Source organism: Muntiacus reevesi, chromosome 16 (genome assembly GCF_963930625.1).
Source record: "Muntiacus reevesi chromosome 16, mMunRee1.1, whole genome shotgun sequence".
NCBI classification, from domain to species: domain Eukaryota; kingdom Metazoa; phylum Chordata; class Mammalia; order Artiodactyla; family Cervidae; genus Muntiacus; species Muntiacus reevesi.
Genome location: NC_089264.1, coordinates 21514347 through 21533140, shown reverse-complemented (window position 1 = coordinate 21533140; position 18794 = coordinate 21514347). Strand labels below are relative to the sequence as shown.

General features: G+C 38.8%; 1 protein-coding gene across 3 annotated transcripts in view; it reads left to right on the top strand.

Annotated features, from left to right (window-relative positions):
* NFKB1 (nuclear factor kappa B subunit 1) overlaps positions 1-18794 on the top strand; it is a 122171-nt gene that overhangs the window by 69086 nt on the left and 34291 nt on the right. For all 3 annotated transcript variants that reach the window (XM_065907456.1, XM_065907455.1, XM_065907454.1), the window contains exons 6-9: positions 2074-2222; positions 14006-14169; positions 16139-16297; positions 17643-17747. In XM_065907456.1, the coding sequence (XP_065763528.1) occupies positions 2074-2222; positions 14006-14169; positions 16139-16297; positions 17643-17747 (577 nt within the window). The remainder of the gene's footprint in view (positions 1-2073; positions 2223-14005; positions 14170-16138; positions 16298-17642; positions 17748-18794) is intronic.

Below are 18794 nucleotides of genomic sequence, written 5' to 3'. Positions count from 1 at the left end.
CTGTGTCCTGCTTAAGTGGCAAGCCTACCCAAGTGATTTCACCCAAGTGAAGCGTTTCATCACGCCTTACACTGTTGCATTCCTGTGCTCCGTGCACTTAAGTGAAATTACATAGTCTATTTAATGTCACTGTTCATTTACTGCTGAAGAAGTCCCTGTGGAATATGTCATCATAACAAAGGTTGATTTCAGATGTCGATACCAAGACACAGAACTGGCATCAGCAACCCAGGGAGTGTGTAGGGACAGCAGCCAACTTTGGAGCAAACCCAGAACTCCTCATTCCCTGTACTGCCCCCAGGGCAAAGGCTATCTACCTGTTATAAGCACTGAGTTCATAATTGGCTTTATGCCCAGGGGGTTTATTTAAGTGCTTACCTGTTTAAGAAATTATTTATTTTGTGCTTCAAGGGGGTCAAAACCTAATTAATCCTAAACATGCTTTGTGATTTGCTTGCTCTGCAAGGACTGGAGGCCATTCTCACAGATCGCCTTGCTTCTTGGAAAGGGTTGAAAAGCAAGATTTGCAACACTTCTGAGCCAGGGTTCAGGCAGAGAGGCCCTGTATTTCCAGTGGAGCTACACTACAGACACACAGGGAGTCTGTCCTTTGCTTAGAAAGGGAACTTCTTTCTCCCAGAAGCATCTGGGGCATAACCCCAGCTCTAATCAACTTTTCCTCAACCCTGCAATGGAAGATTGGATTGGGTAAAAAATCCATACTGAAAAAATCCTAACAAAATCATGCCTCAGTGGAATGTAAATCTATGAGATGGTATTTATAGTAGAAATAGATGAGTTGAAGGGGATTTGGTCCTTTTCCAAGAAATTTTACTGGCAAGTATAGGTTCTTCCTCAAGTTTATATCAGAAAGACATCCATCAAGGATCCATGGCCACATGAGATTTGTGTCTACTTAGTTTTTCTTCTGAGCTAAGGGCTGCTTGTGCTGATTAAAATACTTCCAATGACTGCATAGTTGGGAAATCCTCAATTTCAGTCATATGCTTCCTCAAAAGGAATAATACGAGTTAGATAGAGTGACCAACTCTTCTCAATGTTAGACTGAAAGTCTTGCACCCCAGGAAACTTCCTTAGTCCCAGGCATACCAGGATGGCTGCTCACCCTTTGAGGAGATAGAGTGAATTTCCAACAGTTTAGGTGAATTTATCCCAGGATTCTGACTTATAATATTCAAGAAGGTAAAAATAAAGTCATTGATGTTTTCTGTTAGTATGATTTTAGTGTTGGGGTTTTCTTAAGGAAAGAATCTGTGATCTACTGTAGGAGGCTGGAGGACCAGCTAGAGGAGAGATGGTGTCCAAGCTCTTGTTACTTAAAATGTCATTATCTCCATGGGATTTCCTTTCTATTACTGTTGTCATCATTTTAAAGGTATAAGAATTAAAATATAAATTACTTTAAATGGAGAAATCTGATTTTATAAAATAAGAGCTTAAACAGGTATTGGATCTAAGGATTTGTACTTGGGTAGTACACTTTTTAAAATTAAACAGATCACTGCAGGCCATGGGCTTGGGTGTCCATGGCCAATCCTTGTGGCCAGGTCCCTGGACAAGACTCTCTCTCCTGCCTAATCTCATGGCAGATTAGAAAGGATTCTTTCCACTCACCTCTTACCTTCTCTTGATTTCCATCAGTCAGTCAATCCCAGTACCCTTTTCACTAATCTTGTGCTCAGCATTTATGACCTAAAATGCAGTGTGGTTGCAGATGAAAATGTGTTCTTGGTTAATAGGAAGAGGGTGCTTAATGGCTACACAGCATCCTCCGAGATGTGCTCTTCCTTCCAACTTTAACAAGATGTATGTATTTTAAATGGTCTGCTTCTTGAAGAGCATCTTTTACACCTGAAACAAATACCACTAGTGTTTTATTCCCATCCCATCATTTGTTCATCACATATTTTTTCACAACCAAGCTGTGGCTGTATACGTACAGATAGGCCTGATTTGATATCATACTTTTTCTACTTACTAGCTTGTCTTAAGCGCTTTCCCATGTTGTGATATAGTCAGATATGCTAACTTTGAAATGTGCTTCTTATATAGATCTGCAACTATGTGGGACCTGCAAAGGTTATTGTTCAGTTGGTCACAAATGGAAAAAACATCCACCTGCATGCACACAGCCTGGTGGGAAAACACTGTGAGGACGGCATCTGCACTGTGACAGCTGGACCCAAGGACATGGTGGTCGGGTAAGTGAGGGTGTGTGCTGTTGCAGGAGGGAGGAGCAGATCGAACATGGCCCCTGGGGACTTTGACTGGAGAGGGGCTTTTCATCAGGGGTCTTCCCAAGACCCTCAGAGAGTCTTAGAATATGAAAAGTTGAGCTGTCACTTGCACTCAAGGAGTAAGCTGCCCACTTGTCTGAGACTTCCCTGAAACAATCCACTTTATACCTGTTGTCCTGGCCTAATTATTTATAGCACCCTTTTTCATTCTCAAAAGTAGCCCAGATTGGATGATAAATTATACAGTCAGTTGACCTATGAGGCATTGGTGCCACTTTTAGCAGCATTTTCCTTCTAGAAATAAAGATATGGACAAATTAGAAGAAAACTAGCTATAGCAGAAATCATACCCTTGATGATTCATTTAATAAACTATTGACTATAGATTTGCACTGTGAACATTTTGTTCATACAGTGGGTTTTATTTCAGTTCTGTGCTGCTTAGAAAGTATGCACAGAAACGATATGACACAAAAGAACTTAATTTCCAAACTCTACAAACAATTCCTTTAACTCAACATCAAAAGAAGCAAACAATCTGATTGAAAAGATGGGCAGAAGACCTGATAGTTCTCCAAAGAAGACATGCAAATGGCCAACAAGTGTGTGAAAAGATGCTTGATCTGGCTATTTATCAGGGAAATGCAAATCAGAACCACAATGAAGTACTACTTATACCTATCAGAATGGCTATCATCAAAAATAATACAAAAGCAAATGCTGGTGAGGATGTGGAAAAAAGGGAACTCTCAAATACTCCTGGTGAGAATGTAAGTTGGTACAGTCACTGTGAAAAACAGTATGGGAGTTTATCAAAAAACTAAAACTAGAACTGCCATATGACCCAGCAATTCCACTCCTGGGTTATATAAAAACAAAAACACTAATTCAAAAAGAAACATGTATCCCAGGGTTCATGGCAGCGTTATTTATAATTGCCAAGATATGGAAACAACCTAGCTGTCCATCAACAGATGAATGGATTAAGAAGATGTGCTGGGTACACACACATGCACACGCAATGGAGTGCTACCCAACCATAAAAAAGGATGAACTTTTACCATTTGCAGCAACATGGATAGACCTGGAAGGTATTATGCTAAGTGAAGTAAGTCAGACAATGAAAGACAAATACTGTATGATATCACTCATATGTGGAATCTAAAAAATAAAATAAACTAGTAAGTATGACAAAAATAAACAGACTCACAGTTATAGAGAACAAACTAGTGGTTATCAGTGGGGAGAGAGAAGATGAGAGGGAGGGACAAGATAGGGGTAGGGTACAAACTACTAGGTATAAAATTAGCTACAAGGATATATTGTAAAACATGGGGCACATAGCCAGTATTTTATAATAACTGTAAGTAAGGTCTTCCCTTAAGGCTCAGATGGTAAAAAGTCCACCTGCAATGTGGGAGACCTGGGTTCAGTCCCTGGGTTGGGAAGATCCCTTGGAGGAGGGCATGGCAATCCACTCCAATATTCTTGCCTACAGCATCCCACAGACAGAGGAGCCTGGTGGGCTGCAGTCCATGGGGTCACATAGAGTCAGACATGACTGAGCAACTAACATACAACACACACACAACCTTAAAAAAATTTTAATCACTATATTGTAGATCTGTAACATATAATATTGCAACCATACTTCAATTTTTTGGAAAACTGTGCACAACCAAGGATTACAAATTTGTTTTGACTTTCAGTAGACTTGAAATGTAAACACAAAGTGACATATTCACTTAAGGTTGGTCAGACAGATAAAACAAGCCATTTTTTTTTTCTTTTTTAAAAAAATTTTCTGGTGGGATCTTTTCAGACCATATATTGAAACTATGTCTCCTGCATTGGCAGGCAGATTATTTACCACTGAGCCACTTAGGGAAGCCCCCAAACAAGCCATTTTTAATGAATGAAGTATTACAGAAATAAATTCAATTCAAAAGAAATTTTCAATTAAATTTGTCTAATTTTCAGGAATATCTTTCAGGGCTTCCTAATACTGGTTTAAATAGTTTTGATAAAATCCCATTTAATCTCAACTATTCACTCAAAAGAAAAGAATTGTTTAAATGAACTGTAATTAAGCTGATGGTAACATTTCAGGCTTTGAATTCCGATCAGGTTTCAAGTTGGTGGTTATTGGGGAGGTTGAGCTTTCATGTTCCTGGGTATTTCTTTGTTTGACTGTTAAAATTTTCAAGTGTGAAAAACCTAGAGAGAGAGCTTTCTTTTAAGTCACTAAAATCTGAATCTTTTGATGTCAGGGAAAAAAAAGACTCTAGATTGGAGGAAGAAGCCTAAATTGATTTGAAAATTCAGCTGTGCTTTAAATGAACTTGTTTCAACATCCTCTTAAAAGATTGGTCTGTTTCCTGTCGTGTGTCACAGTTGGTTCATGGTCTGTTTTGGAATACCCTTATAGTTCCTGACTGACCTCTGGATAGCTTTGAAACGCAGGGTAAATGTCAGAGTTTCAGACAAATCGGTCACTTAGTATCTCTGCAAATTTACTCCAATAGGCTACTGTCAGTTTGAAGTATTTATTTTCTTTGGTCCTGTTTAATCTGTGTGATAATCATATGCTTCAGAGGAAATTACAGATGAAGTTCCCTTCTAATAACGTTTGTTATTATAAATATTCCAGTATGTTGTCTGTAATTTGGTGTTTCTGTGATTTGCCTTAGTAGTCTTTGAGGCTTTTAGAAGGAACTAATACTTATTTAATTTGGGGCCTACAGCAAGAGTCAAAGTAAATTCCCTGTCTCCGAGAAAAGTGAGGAAATGCGTTACTTACTCTTTTAGTGCTGGCGTAGTGTGTTCAGTAGTTGGAAGAATTCATTCAACAAACAGTTTGAGCATCTGAACTTATAAATATGGTCATAAAGATGTCTGGTCATAGCCCCGTGGGATTTTTTTTAATACTGTGCAGTTTTACTAAAAATGTAATCACGAGCAAATTCCCATTGGCTCTCTCTCTGTTTTACATATGGTATTGTAAGTTTCCATGTTGCTGTCTGCATACAGCTCACCCTCTGTCTCCTCCCCTCCTCCAGTGTACACAAGTCTGTTCTCTATGGCTGTTTCTCCATTGCTGCCCTGAAAATAAATCCATCAGTACCATCTTTCTAGATTCCATATATATGCCTCAGTATATAGTGTTTATCTTTCTCCTTCTGACTCAGACAGGGGCTCTGTAACAATCTGGAGGGATGGGATAGGGAGATGGGAGGGAGGTTCAAAAGGGAGGGGACATATGTATACCTATGGCTGATACTTGTTGATGTTTGACAGAAAGCAACAAAATTCTGTAAAGCAGTCATCCTTCAATTAAAAAATAAGTAAATTAAAAAATTGTAATCAAGAGGATGCCATGAGAGTTTTGTTAGGTTCGGGTGGTGGTGTTCAGTCGCTCGGTTGTATCCAACCCTTTGCAACCCCATGGAGTGCAACATGCCAGGCCTCCCTGTCCATTATCAACTTCTGGAGTTTACTCAAACTCATGTCCATTGAGTCGGCGATGCTATCCAACCACCTCATCCTCTGTCGTCCCCTTCTGCTGCCTTCAATCTTTCCCAGCATCAAGGTCTTTTTTAATGAGTCAGCTCTTCACATCAGGTGGCCAAAGTATTGGAGCTTCAGCTTCAGCATCAGTCCTTCCAATTACTATTCACAGTTGATTTCCTTTAGGATTGACTGATTTGATCTCCTTGCAGTCCAACAGACTCTCAAGAGTCTTTCTCCAGCACCACAATTCAAAACCATCAATTCTTTGGCTCTCAGCCTTCTTTATGGTCCAACTCTTACATCCATACATGACTACTGGAAAAACCATAGCTTTGACTATACAGACCTTTGTAGGCAAGGTAATGTCTCTGCTTTTTAATATACTGTCTGGGTTTGTTGTAGCTTTTCTTCCAAGGAGCAAGCGTTTTTTAATTTCATGACTGTAGTTGCCATCTGCAGTGATTTTGAAGCCCAAGAAAATAAAGTCTGTCACTGTTTTCATTGTTTCCCCATCTATTTGTCATGAAGTGATGGGACCAGATATCATGATCTTAGTTTTTTGAATGTTGAGTTTTAAGCCAATTTTTTCAGTCTCCTCTTTCACCTTCATCAAGAGGCTCTTTAGTTCCTCTTCGTTTTCTGCCTTAAGGGTGGTGTCATCTGCATATCTGAGGTTATTGACATTTCTTCTGGCAATCTTGATTCCAGCTTGTGCTTCATTCAGCCCAGCATTTCTAGTGATGTACTCCACATATAAGTTAAATGAGCAGGGTGACAATATACAGCCTTGACGTACTCCTTTCCCAATTTTGAAACAGTCCATTGTTCCATGTTCCATGTAGATTCCGTAGCCTCTCCTGTTCAGAGTGCTGTGAAACCTTGATACTCCTCTCATAATTTGACTTTTAACAGAGCAACTTTTGCCTAGAGTGTTTCCCAAAGTACAGTATATCCTTCATGATTCATTTGTCTCACTTATTTTTTGTTAAGTTTCTAATATCACATTTTAGTAGAAAGAGTCTCTTGCTAGTGGTCTGGAAACCAGAGTTCTGTTTGCAATTCTGTCACCTTCAACTGCAAGACTAGGGGTAATACGCATGACCTCTTGGGGACATTAATTTCTTCTCTTATGCAGTCTGAGAGTTAGGCCACAGAATCTACCTCCAGGCCCTTAACATCCAAATTGTATACTGAACTAACATTAGGTAGTATTATGAAATAACATGAGCTGACTTGCACATGTGTATTTAAAGGATGTCATCGATTGTTCTTATTTAGTTCTAACTTGTAGGTAGGAATAGCACATAGAGAAATTTAGGAAGATAGCCAGAGTTACTCCTCAGACTTGTCAATACTAGAAATGGAACCCTGATAAGCTGTTTCCAGTGGAACAGTTTAGGTTAAGAGGATAGATTCATAAGCAGAGCATCAATCCAACATAATCAAAAAGACATATGGAAAATGACCCTGGAAAGATAAATAACCTTTATTACCAAAACCAAATTATCAAAGCCAAAAGAATGACCTTTCCTTGGAGTGTTTCTCTTAACTCTCAACCTGAGTTTTCAATAAAATTTAATTTCTGTGTTCAAAGGTATTTTGTTACCTATATTAAAATATTCATGTTTTAGATAACTAAGTCATGATTATAAGTTTGATTGCTTTAATGTGGAGGGGTGAGTCCTTGTAACTTTTTAAACTAACTTTAATTTTGACTTTTTGTCAATATTTCCTACTCCTTTAGTCAGCCCTTAGTGCCTGTCCTCATAAAAATAATCTTAGTTTGGTGTTTTATTTTCAATCCTAAATATCAGCAGTTCATTTCAACAACATTTTAGTTCTCTGAAATATGCATTCAATGGAAACTATTACTTGACTTTGCTTTAAACCACTTTCCTCACCAATAATCACCACACCCTCTGCTTGCTTCCTGGCAGCCCTGATTTAGAGCGATGTGAAGTTTTTTTCTTTTTCTTTTTCTTTTTAACAGATATTTCCAGCATATACCAATGGCAAGCTCTCAAAGTAGATACATAGATATAAAATGCAGAAGAGAAATGAGGCGAAGTAAGGCAGACGATATTAAACTGCTGTTTTTGTAGATCCAGAAACAGTTGACTGTTGGCTGTTTCATATGGTTCAACCTTAATACACAGAAAAGGAGCTATTTGGAGAAAATGGACAAGATCTGGACTGAGATTGGTAGTATCCAATTTCCAAACTTGGGTGTGTATTGTGAGTTGAGTTGGGCTGCTTTTAAATCTCTGGCCTGCTGTGATGTCAATATTTTAGAGGAAGGAAGGCCAGATGGAGGAGCCACTTTAGAATCCCAATGCAAGGACTTGGGGATTTGATCCTAGCCAGAGGGCAGAGGCAGTTCCCAGATGATTACGATGGAAACGTCTGGCATAGTGCAGATTTCAAACTTGCCTGCTGAATAAAGTCACCTTTGATCACTTTGCAAAAATACTGATGCCAAGCCCTGTGTCCAGAGATTCTGATCTCATTGCCTGGTCATCGTGCAGGGCAGTGGTTCACAAACTCTAGGGGCCATCAGAATCACCTAGAGGGTTTGCTGAAACATAGATGGCTGAGCCTCACCCCTCAGAGTTTCTGATTCAGTAGGCTTGGGATAAGGCCCAAGAATATGCATTTTAATAAATTCTCAGGTAATGGTGCTGGTCTAGAGAGTACACTTTGAAAGCCAATTATGTATGGCATTTTGACTAAGAAGCAGGATTGTAGTTCCAGCCCAATTAACAGTGATAACTTTTCTTTGTTAAATTTTTGAAATTAAATATTGTAACATTCACTTTTTAAAGTGTACAGTTCTAATTTCGATAAATACTAGTATAATCACAGTCAAGGTAGAGAATAGTTTCATCACCTCCTGAAAATCCCTGTGTGACCTTTTAGAGTTCAATTCTCCTCCAACTCTAGGCTCTGGCAACCTCTGGTCTATTTGCTACCCCTATAGTTTTGCCTTTTCCATGATGACATTCAAATGCAATAATACGGTGTGTAGCCCTTTTGAATCTGGCTTATTTCACATAGCATAATGTATTTCAGATTCCTCTGGGTTGCTGTGGGCATAGGGAGTTTATTCTTTGTAATTATTAGGTAATGTTACATTGCTGCATTGTGTTGGTGTATCCGTTTGTTTACCTGTTGAAGAATATTTGGTTTGTTTCTAGTTTTTCAGAACAAAGCCACTTTTTTGTGTGAACAGAGTTGTAATTTTTCTTGGCTTGGGTAAATACTGAGGAATGGAATTGTAGGGACTTATGCTAAGAGTTCATTCATCTTGGTAAGAAACTGCCGAGTTGCTTTCCAAAGTGACTGTACCCTTTTGTGTTCTCATTTGTTAACTTTTATGATCCTCTCAGTTTTTCCTGTTTCATGTGCTAATAATAATAATGTCTGCTCTCATTTTTGTTTTGCATTTTATTATGAAAATTTTCAAACATATACAAAAGTAGAAAGACTAGCATGATGAGCCTTCATTGTACCCATCACTCACCTTCAACGATTAATTGTTAACGTAGCCAGTCTTGATTTAAATACATTCTTACCTAGGTAACTTGGTTATTGATATCTGATTGAGTTCCACTGTGGTAAGGAAGTATTTGGTATGAGCTGACTCCTTTTAAATGTGTTGAAGCTTGTCTTATGGATGGAGTATGGTCTCTCTTGGTATATGTGTTCCTTGTGCACTTAAAAAGAGGGTTTAGCATGATCAAATTGAATGCATGTTCTGTAAATATCAATGAGGTTGTTTGTTCAAGACTTTTGTCTCCTTACTAATTTTCTCTCTACTGTTCTATCAATTATTAAGAGTATTTAAATCTCTGACTATATTCATAGATGCATCTATTTCTCTTTTCAGTTCTTTAAGATTGTGCTTCTTATGTTGTGAAGCTCTTTTATTTGATGCATTAATGTTTAGGATTCTTATGTCCTCTTATGAATTGATCCCTTTATCATTATGAAATGACCTTTTTTATTCCTGGTAATATTCTTTGCTCTGAAATCTACCTTGACTGAGACTAACATAGTTACTTCAGCTTTCTTTTGAATAATGTTAGCTTAAAACGTTTTTCCCATCTGCTTAGTTTAGTGTTTTTGTGTCTTTATATTAAAAATAAATTTGTACTACATATAGTTGGATCTTTTTATTCAGTCTGATACTCTCTGTCTTTTAGTGGGTGTTAAGTGGTTTTTATTTTTATATGATTATTGATATGGCTGTGTTTAAATCTACCATCTTGCTGTTTGTTTTCTGCTTGTCACATCTTTTCTTTGTTCCTCTTTTTCTGCCTCTTAGATTACTTGATTATTTGTTATTTCATTTATCTCCTTTTAGGTTTATACCTCTTTGTATTTTTTAGCAATCTTTTTATGTTTATACTGTACATCTTTAACTTAACCTAGTCTACCTTCAAATAGCACTATTCCTCTTTACTTAGAGCATGTTAACAGTATACTTTCATTTTCCCTCTTTTGGCCTTCTAGCTATTATGTCATATATTTTATATCTGCATATGTTATTAATATAAATCTCACCATATAGCTTTTTTAAAATTTTTGCTTTAAATTTTCAGTTACCTTTTAAAGAAATTTTTAAATAAGGAAAAAAATATACTTAGCCATGTATTGAGTTTCTTGCAATTTTTTTTTTAACTACTGGTGCACTGCTAAATTCTTTCAATTTGTACATCTTACAGTCTTTATTTTGTCTTTGTTTTTCAAAGATATTTTTGAGGAGTGTAGAATCATAGGGTGTTCTTGCATGTCCTTAAAATACACTGCTTCATTGTCTTCTGGCTTTCATTGTTTCCAAAGAGTGTCCCGTCATTCTTACGTCTTTATTCCTCTGTACATAATGTGTCAAGTGTTTTCTGTCAGCTTTTTACTTTTTTCTTCATTGCTAGTTTTCAGCAATTTGATTATGTTAAGCTTTAGTGTCATATTTTTCATGTTTCTTGTTCTTTGTGATTTATTGAGATTCTTGAATCTCTGAGTTTCTATTTTTATTGAATTTTAAAACTTTTCAGCCATTATTTTTTAAATACTTTTTCCATACACTCCTTTTTTTTCTCTTCTAGAACATTAATCTCATGTATCAGTATATTTGGCCATTTAAAATTGTGCCACAGCTCATGAATGATCAGTTCTTTTTCTTTTTCACTTTTCTCTGTTTCATTTCAGATAGTTCTATTACTGTGTCCTCAAGTTCACTAAACATTTTGTCTACAGTGTCTAATTTGTTCTTAATTTCATCTAGTGTATTTTTCTTCCCAAACATTGTAATTTCCATCTTTATAGGCTTTTAGGGGAATATTGCAAATATTTTTGAGCATTGGGATAAAGTTAAATTTGAGACTAGTTTGGCCTTTTCTGGACTGACTTTTAAGCTTTTTTAGGGAGACCAGAGCAGACTTTAATCTAGGGTTAACTTAAAACCGTTACTAAGGCAGTGTCTGTCTAAGTGTCCACTCGAATCCTTCACGTTTCACAAGATCTCTCGCACTACTCTAGCCCCGTATGTGCTCCAGGAGCAGCTTTATCCGTGCTTCTGCTGGTTCTTTTCCCAGCCGTGGGTCATCTCCCCGCACTCACGCTCCGAGTGTCCCTCTGTGGGACTCTCCTCACTGGTGTCTGCCCGTGAATTCTGTCCTTGTCGGTCCCCTCTGTCCCCTCCACTCAGGGAGAGCAGCAGGCTGTGTTTCAGCTGCCCCTCCCTACGCTGCGGCCAGGAAGCTCTCTCTCCATATCAGTGAAGCATAATTTTAAGACTCACCGTGTTTGTCTTCCTTTCCTCTAGGTTCACTGTCCTAAGCCATCCATTGTCCAGGGTATGAACACTGCTTTTTGTTGTTTAAAGTGAGAAGCTTACGTGGTCTTCGTTGCTCTACTGTTACCTAAAGCAGAAGACAGACTTCTGTATTGTTTCATTTGTTACTGGAGTAAATCCATTATTCATGTGATAATCCTGGAGAAGGAAATGGCAACCCACTCCAGGATTCTTGCCTAGAAAATTCCATGGACAGAGGAGCCTGGCTGGCTACAGTCCCTGGGGTCACAAATAGTTGGGCACGACCGAGTGACGAACACTTCATGTGATGATGATGATGTCTTTTTCACAGGGGTTAAATTAGGTAATATACATGAAAAGCCCTTTATGGATGGTGACGTGTGAAGTGTGAGCCCACGTTTGTCAATTCTGTTACCTTGGCATTAGCCTTGTTTCCCCATAGTTACGGATGTCCTGCATAGTAGTAAGGACTAACAGGCCAGAATGTGGAGGTGCTCTTCCTGAAAATCCGACTGTTCCTCCACACTTATCAGTTTGCCATAGTGCATATTTTTCTGTGCTGGATTAATTCCTGCATTTACTCATCCAAAAGACATTTTTTAAACACCTAGTGTCAAGCGCTGTTCTTGGCACCAGGTACCTCTGCTCTCCAGGAGGTCATATTTTGTATTTTCTGCTCGCTGTGTGTCTCAGCTGTCCTACATTTTTTCATCACTGTGTGGACCCCCGTCTCATTTCATCTCTGAGCCTCTGTCTGAGTGCTCATCTCATTCTGCCTTTACCTCATATATTTTCTTTGTCTAGTTTATCTGGCCTTCCAACATTATCTTATTCTTTATTTCATTTGATCCAGTTGTCATAATATTTCTCTCTTTCCTCTACTAATATTTTTTTTCCCTTCCAAGTAAAAGCCAGAGAAAAAGAAGGGTCCTTACAGAAGCTTACAAGACTTTAAAAGATCTGTGCCCCGCTTATTTCTCTGAACTTACATACAGCTGCACATGGTGATGGCTGCTTGCTTGTCTCACTCCAACCACAGTGGCCTCCTTGCCATTGTTGTCTTGTGGACACCAGCCGTGGTCCTACTTCAGGCTCTCTGCACTTGCTGTTCCTTCCATCTTAGACATGCTTTTTCTACATATCCACGTCCCAACCTTCATTTCCTTCCAAGCTTGGCTCAGTTGACATCTTTTCAGTGAGGCCCTTTCTGGCCTCTCTCTATTTAAAAAAATATTTTATAATTTTTAGAAATTTATTTTATTTTTAGAAATATCTGTTTTGCTGTGTCTGGTCTTAGTCGCAGCATGTGAACTCTTAGTTAGGCATGTGGGATCTAGTTCTCCGACTAGGGATAGAACCTGAGCCCCTGCACTGGGAACTCAAAGGCTTCTGGCCACCAGACCACCAGGCATGTCCTGTCTCCAAATTTTTAAGTGTCAGGCCTTCTACTTCCGCCCTTCCCACTTCCCATTTCTTTGTTTTTCTTGGTAACACTTTTTACCTTTTAAATTATAAAACTTACTTGTTTCTTTTCTCTCTGTTTTTGCACTTGTTTTCTCCCTGTTGTTACAGTAGTATATGAACTCTGTGAAGTCAGGGATTCCTTTACTGTTGACAGAAGCACCCAGGACACTGCCTGGCACTACGGAGCAAAATAAATATTTGTTGAATTTGAATGAGTCTCCTTGGTATACTTTTTTTTTTCTTTTGCTTATTTGTTATATTAGATTTATTGAACACACTTCTTTGTTTCATGTACTTTATTTTAGTGAATTGCTGGAGTGCTTCATATATTTTCTTAAAAATTCCTTGAATTGCTTTACTGAGCATATTTGGTTCTATAGATATGTAGCCTTTGCCATATAAAAGGTTCTCCTTCCCTGATTAAAGGTGAACCTCAAGACTTAGTGCATGTGGAGAGTAGACATTCTAGTGATCATAAATAATTCCAACCTTAGAGATAGCCCAGGAGGAGATGGGGTTCTAGGTAGACTTTAAATCCCTTCAAGGCCCAAGGATGATCCACAAGGAAAAAATAATCTTCCAAATATAGCATTTCACATATTATTTTTTAAAAGTTTGTTAAGTTAGTGTATCTGGAATTAAAATTTCCTTTTATACAACTCTCCTAGAAAATACTTTAAAATGAGTTTAGGTGAAACTTTCTTATTAAGGTATGTGTACCCCAGTCCCTGAGTCATAATTTGCAAGTCTAATAAGCTTTGAAAACCAGAAGATTTTTCTGAATTCACCACAGACTGATTTGGTGGCAAAGCCCAGCCTGACCTGACATGCAGCTGGTGATAGCAGTGTGACTGAGGGTCTGTGCGTGTTTTCTCCATCCTCTTTGTTACAGTAAAACAGGACTCCAGCCTGTCTGCCTAACTTTTGGTTGTTGTTGCCGTTACTGTTTTTCCTCCAGCTTTGCAAACCTGGGTATACTTCATGTGACAAAGAAAAAAGTATTTGAAACACTGGAAGCACGAATGACAGATGCCTGTATAAGGGGCTACAATCCAGGCCTATTGGTGCATCCTGATCTTGCCTATCTGCAGGCGGAAGGTGGAGGAGACCGGCAGCTCACAGGTGAGTGTCCCTCCAGCCGCGGTCCCGTGAGCGCTCTAGTTCTCCTTCCCCTGTGTGCAGACCTGGAGCTCATCTCACCCTCAGTCTGTGCCCCAGGCTGCTCCCGCCCTGAAACTGCTCAGAAGCCTCTGATGGCATCTTGCTACTTCTAGAACAACCTCTGTACTGCTGTAGCCGAGCATACGAAGCCTGACTCCAGCCCCCTTTCCAGCTTTATCTCAGGTTCCACCTGGTCCCCACCTCTTCCCATCACCCCCTCAAACACTGATGCACTCCTACCTCTACCTAAAATACCACCCTTCCCTCTTCAACCTGTCAAAGCCAGTTCAGAATTCAAGACTCAAAGAACACCTCCTTTGTTATAACTCCTCCAGCTCACCTTAGCATAAGGAATCTTCCTTTCTTTAGGCACATTATTCAGCTATCCTCTTTATCATAAAAAAATGCTATGATATTATATTTTCCTGCCTTGTGTTTTTTCTTTCAACCCCAATGTTTGTCCCACAACACGTGCCATTTTTGCTTTTCTGTGTTGTCCTTTCATCTGGCCGTCCTGCCACCAGTTCACACTCAGGTGCTCCAAAAGCAGTCATCATTTTCCCATAAACATGTTCTATCTTCTGATATTCATCCTCAAAACCTTCACGTCATCTTTGAGGCCCCCTTCTCACCTTTGCTGCCTTTCCATCCAGTTTGTGATCCAGCTCTTCTGTGCTCTGTGGGGTTCCATTCCTCATGCCGATTTTTTTGTTGCTGTCTCTGTCCCTCGCTACTTCTAATCTGGTTTATGTCCTCTGACCAGACGGATCTCACTACAGCCTGCACATCACCACTATTCAAGGTCTCCCTGTTGCCTACAAAATCCAAATTGCAGACCCTGGCATTTTAGGCATCCCGAGAGCTGGCCCCAGTCTGCATTTCCAACTGTCTCCCACGACACCCCTTCTTGTCAAACTGAACCGCTCCATACAAGCACCTTGATTTCTCTCTTCCTCTCCTTGGCACATCCTTTCTCTTCCTGGGATGTCTTTATTCATTCTCTTCCTGAGTTCAGGTTCTACCATCCTTTCAAGATTCAGGGCAATGTCTCTTCTGCTCCAAAGCCTCTGGATTCTCCCCTCCTTTGAGGTTTTGTATCACTTCAACTGTACCTCTTTTGTAATACTCTTCACTTGAACTATCACCTCTTATGATTTTATAAGTTAAGTACAGTCACATCCACCAATAAGAAAGCTCCATCACGGGGACAGGAGCCAAATGCAGTTGAGTCATTTGGCTCCTTAACTGCAGGTTTTGAGTCCTGCTTGCTATGTGCCAGGTACTGTGCTGGGCGCTCTGGGATGAATAGAGCTTTGGGGATACGTAATTTCCTTAAATTTATTTTTTAATTGGTGGAAAGTTGCTTTACAATTTTGTGTTGGTTTCTGCCTACACCAGTGCAAATCATCACATACATATCCCCTCCCTCCTGAGCCTGTCTCCCCTGCCTCCACCCTCACCCCTCTAGATTGTCACAGAGCACCAGACTGGGCTCCCTGTGTTATTTAGCGACGTCCCACTCTCTGTTTTACACATAATAGTGTATATATATTTATCACTGCTGGAATACTTACTTTTCACGTTCCTCAACACAACTGAGGCATAGTCAGCTACTCCCTTCCATTTCCATCACACTCTTTGTGTCTTGGGAGAGGTCAGGGGATAATAGGAAAGGAATGAGGCCATTTGTCACATACAGGATAGTTTTCACTGTGATCCAGAAACAATGCATACCTTCTGATGCCTTTATGTTGGGATGACATAGATAATTCTTAAAATTTTATTAGCAATATGAAGAATTTCAAAAGAAAAAAATGACTTTTACTTTAAGTTGATGTGCTTAATTGGGACTTTATAAAAGCACTTGATCTAAAATGTTTATACTTTCGCCTTTCCCTGGACATGAACATCCTGTGTTGTCTGGTCCTAGATCGGGAAAAAGAAATCATCCGCCAGGCAGCTCTTCAGCAGACGAAGGAGATGGACCTCAGCGTGGTACGGCTCATGTTTACAGCTTTCCTTCCAGATAGCACCGGCAGCTTCACGAGGCGTCTGGAACCCGTGGTGTCAGACGCCATCTATGACAGCAGTGAGTACTTGACCGCTGGCCTGAGGCAGCTTGCTGCAAAGTCAGGAACAGACTTCCATCCCCACCCCGGCAGTTACTGACTAGCTCTGGTTCCTGGGGAAAGTAACTTAATCCCTTGGAGTCTCATGTTTATCACCTGCAAAATAAGAATACTGAAGCCTAGCTTAAAAAGTTGATGTCAAGATTAAAAGTGAAATATGGTGAGGCGCTCAATAAATCTCCTTCCTCATGTTTGTTATAGCCTTTTACATGCAATGCCAAATTTCTTATTATTTATGAATTCTTTACTATGAGGCTATATTGCTGATGCTCTTAGATGGGAAAAATAGTTGGGGCTCTGAAGAGAAGTTAATAAAGGATAACTCTTATACTTACCCATTTTCATTCTTGCATGTTACAGCTTTATCCATTTAGGAACTTCAGGTTAACTAAATGAGCAGTACAGATACTTTGATATTTTGTGGCCTCGAAATTCTATTTCCATCTGTAGTTCCTGGAGTTTTTGAGAAGAGTTTTACAGTGGTCTTTGGTATTTACCATGCAGATTTCTTATTTGGTATGCATGGGCTTTATTAAACAGATAGATATTTCCAAACTGTCTGTAAGGGCAGTATTTAAGCTCATTAAAAGGTCATAGAGTTTAGTCTAAGTAGAAAACTCCATGCCCCAAGTACAACAGCTAACTGATTTCTCTAATTTAAACAGGTTTAAAGGGAAGTGAAAGCTTTATAAAATGTTTTAGGCTCCTATACCAAAGATCACTTTAAAATGCAGCTGTTAGAACAAAAAAAAGGAAGCTTTTATACTATTACCACACAAAACTACCTCTTAACCACACAGAATTCTAATTTAGTTTGGGAAAAAGAAATATAATATCTTCATTTTTCTTTTCTATAGAATAAAAATTAATAGTTTCAGAATATTGTACTTTTCCTAAATTTCTAGGACTCTTGTAAATGGTGTATCAGTACCATGGATGTAAGTTTGGGGTTGAAGTCTTGACCTAATTGAAATTCCACACATCCTTTAGCTTGGAACTTCCTGAAACATCAGAAAAGTTCTTTCTCTTTCTCTATTAATGTCTCTTACTGTGTTTGTGGGAGAAATGAATACTGCTCCTCTCTGCATCATCTATTTTGGGGATAATGAATGAGCCATGCCCAAGCAGTGCTCTGAGGATTTCAGAAGGCACTTTTTATCCATATTTTTGTAATAGCAATATGACTGAAAGCATCTGTTTGAACTTTCTTTTGGTTAAATATGCTTTGGTTAAGGTCCCTCACAGAAGGTTCCATGTGAAGCTGACGATAAATCATGATGTTTGTTGTTTTTCTCCTATGAACAGAAGCCCCCAATGCGTCTAACTTGAAAATAGTAAGAATGGACAGGACAGCTGGATGTGTAACTGGAGGGGAAGAGATTTATCTTCTCTGTGACAAGGTTCAGAAAGGTAAATACATGCTCTGATCTCAAGATGTGAAATGTAATTCTGAGTGTGTTTATGAGTCACTTTTTGGCAATGAGCCCAGTAACATCTCTCCTCTGGCGTAGAACTCCTTTTAAAAATTTATACATTTCATCTCTTCCAAAATTAAGTTGTCCATGTTATTTCTTAACCAAACTAATTCATTTAAAATTTTCAACAGAAGTGAAGTGAAAGTCAAAGTCGCTCAGTCGTGTCCGACTCCTTGCAACCCCATGGACTATACAGTCCATGGAATTCTCTAGGCCAGGATATTAGAGTGGGTGGCCTTTCCCTTCTCCAGGGGATCTTCCCAACCCAGGGATCGAACCCAGGTCTCCCACGTTGTAAAGAGAAATAAGAAAATAGTGATCATTGTAATCAGTGATATTTCAGTGTTTTTATGCTTTAAACTTTGATATGTGAACTTTAAATAAATGAGTAATAGCCCATGCTTCACTTACACACACACACGCATGATAAATGTTTTACATAGTGTAAAATTGTTAATTTTTTGCTCTTGCAGTGCTCTGTTGCAACACTGAGAGTTTCTCTGGATACCTTCACATGACATTATGATGTCATTTAAGAAAAAGAAAGGATAAGGGCTATAAGGAAATTCTCAGAGCATATTTCTCTCATAATTTTCACTTTCAGAAAAGGTCTTGGCATTTATCTCTCACTAAATATAGCACAAGATTGATAAGTTAGGATAAGCAGGAGATTGTTATTTTCTCAAGCTTTACTCATTTTAAAAATAAAACCATAAAAGGTATACCATAATAAAGATACACTCACTACAAGCAGTTACCTAGCTGCTTACTCTGATGAGCATTTTCAGAGCAAGCAGCTGTATAGCTGGAAATGTACCTCCTATTTAAAGAACTATGACTTTAAAAAAAGAAAATTTTCCTTTGAGGCTGAATGCTCTCAGATAAAAAGTCAGAAGAAATGAGATCAGATTTTAAGGTAAAGGTGTATATCTTTGTCCTCAGAATGTTTACACTTTCTCTGCAGATTCTGGTATCAGCTTTC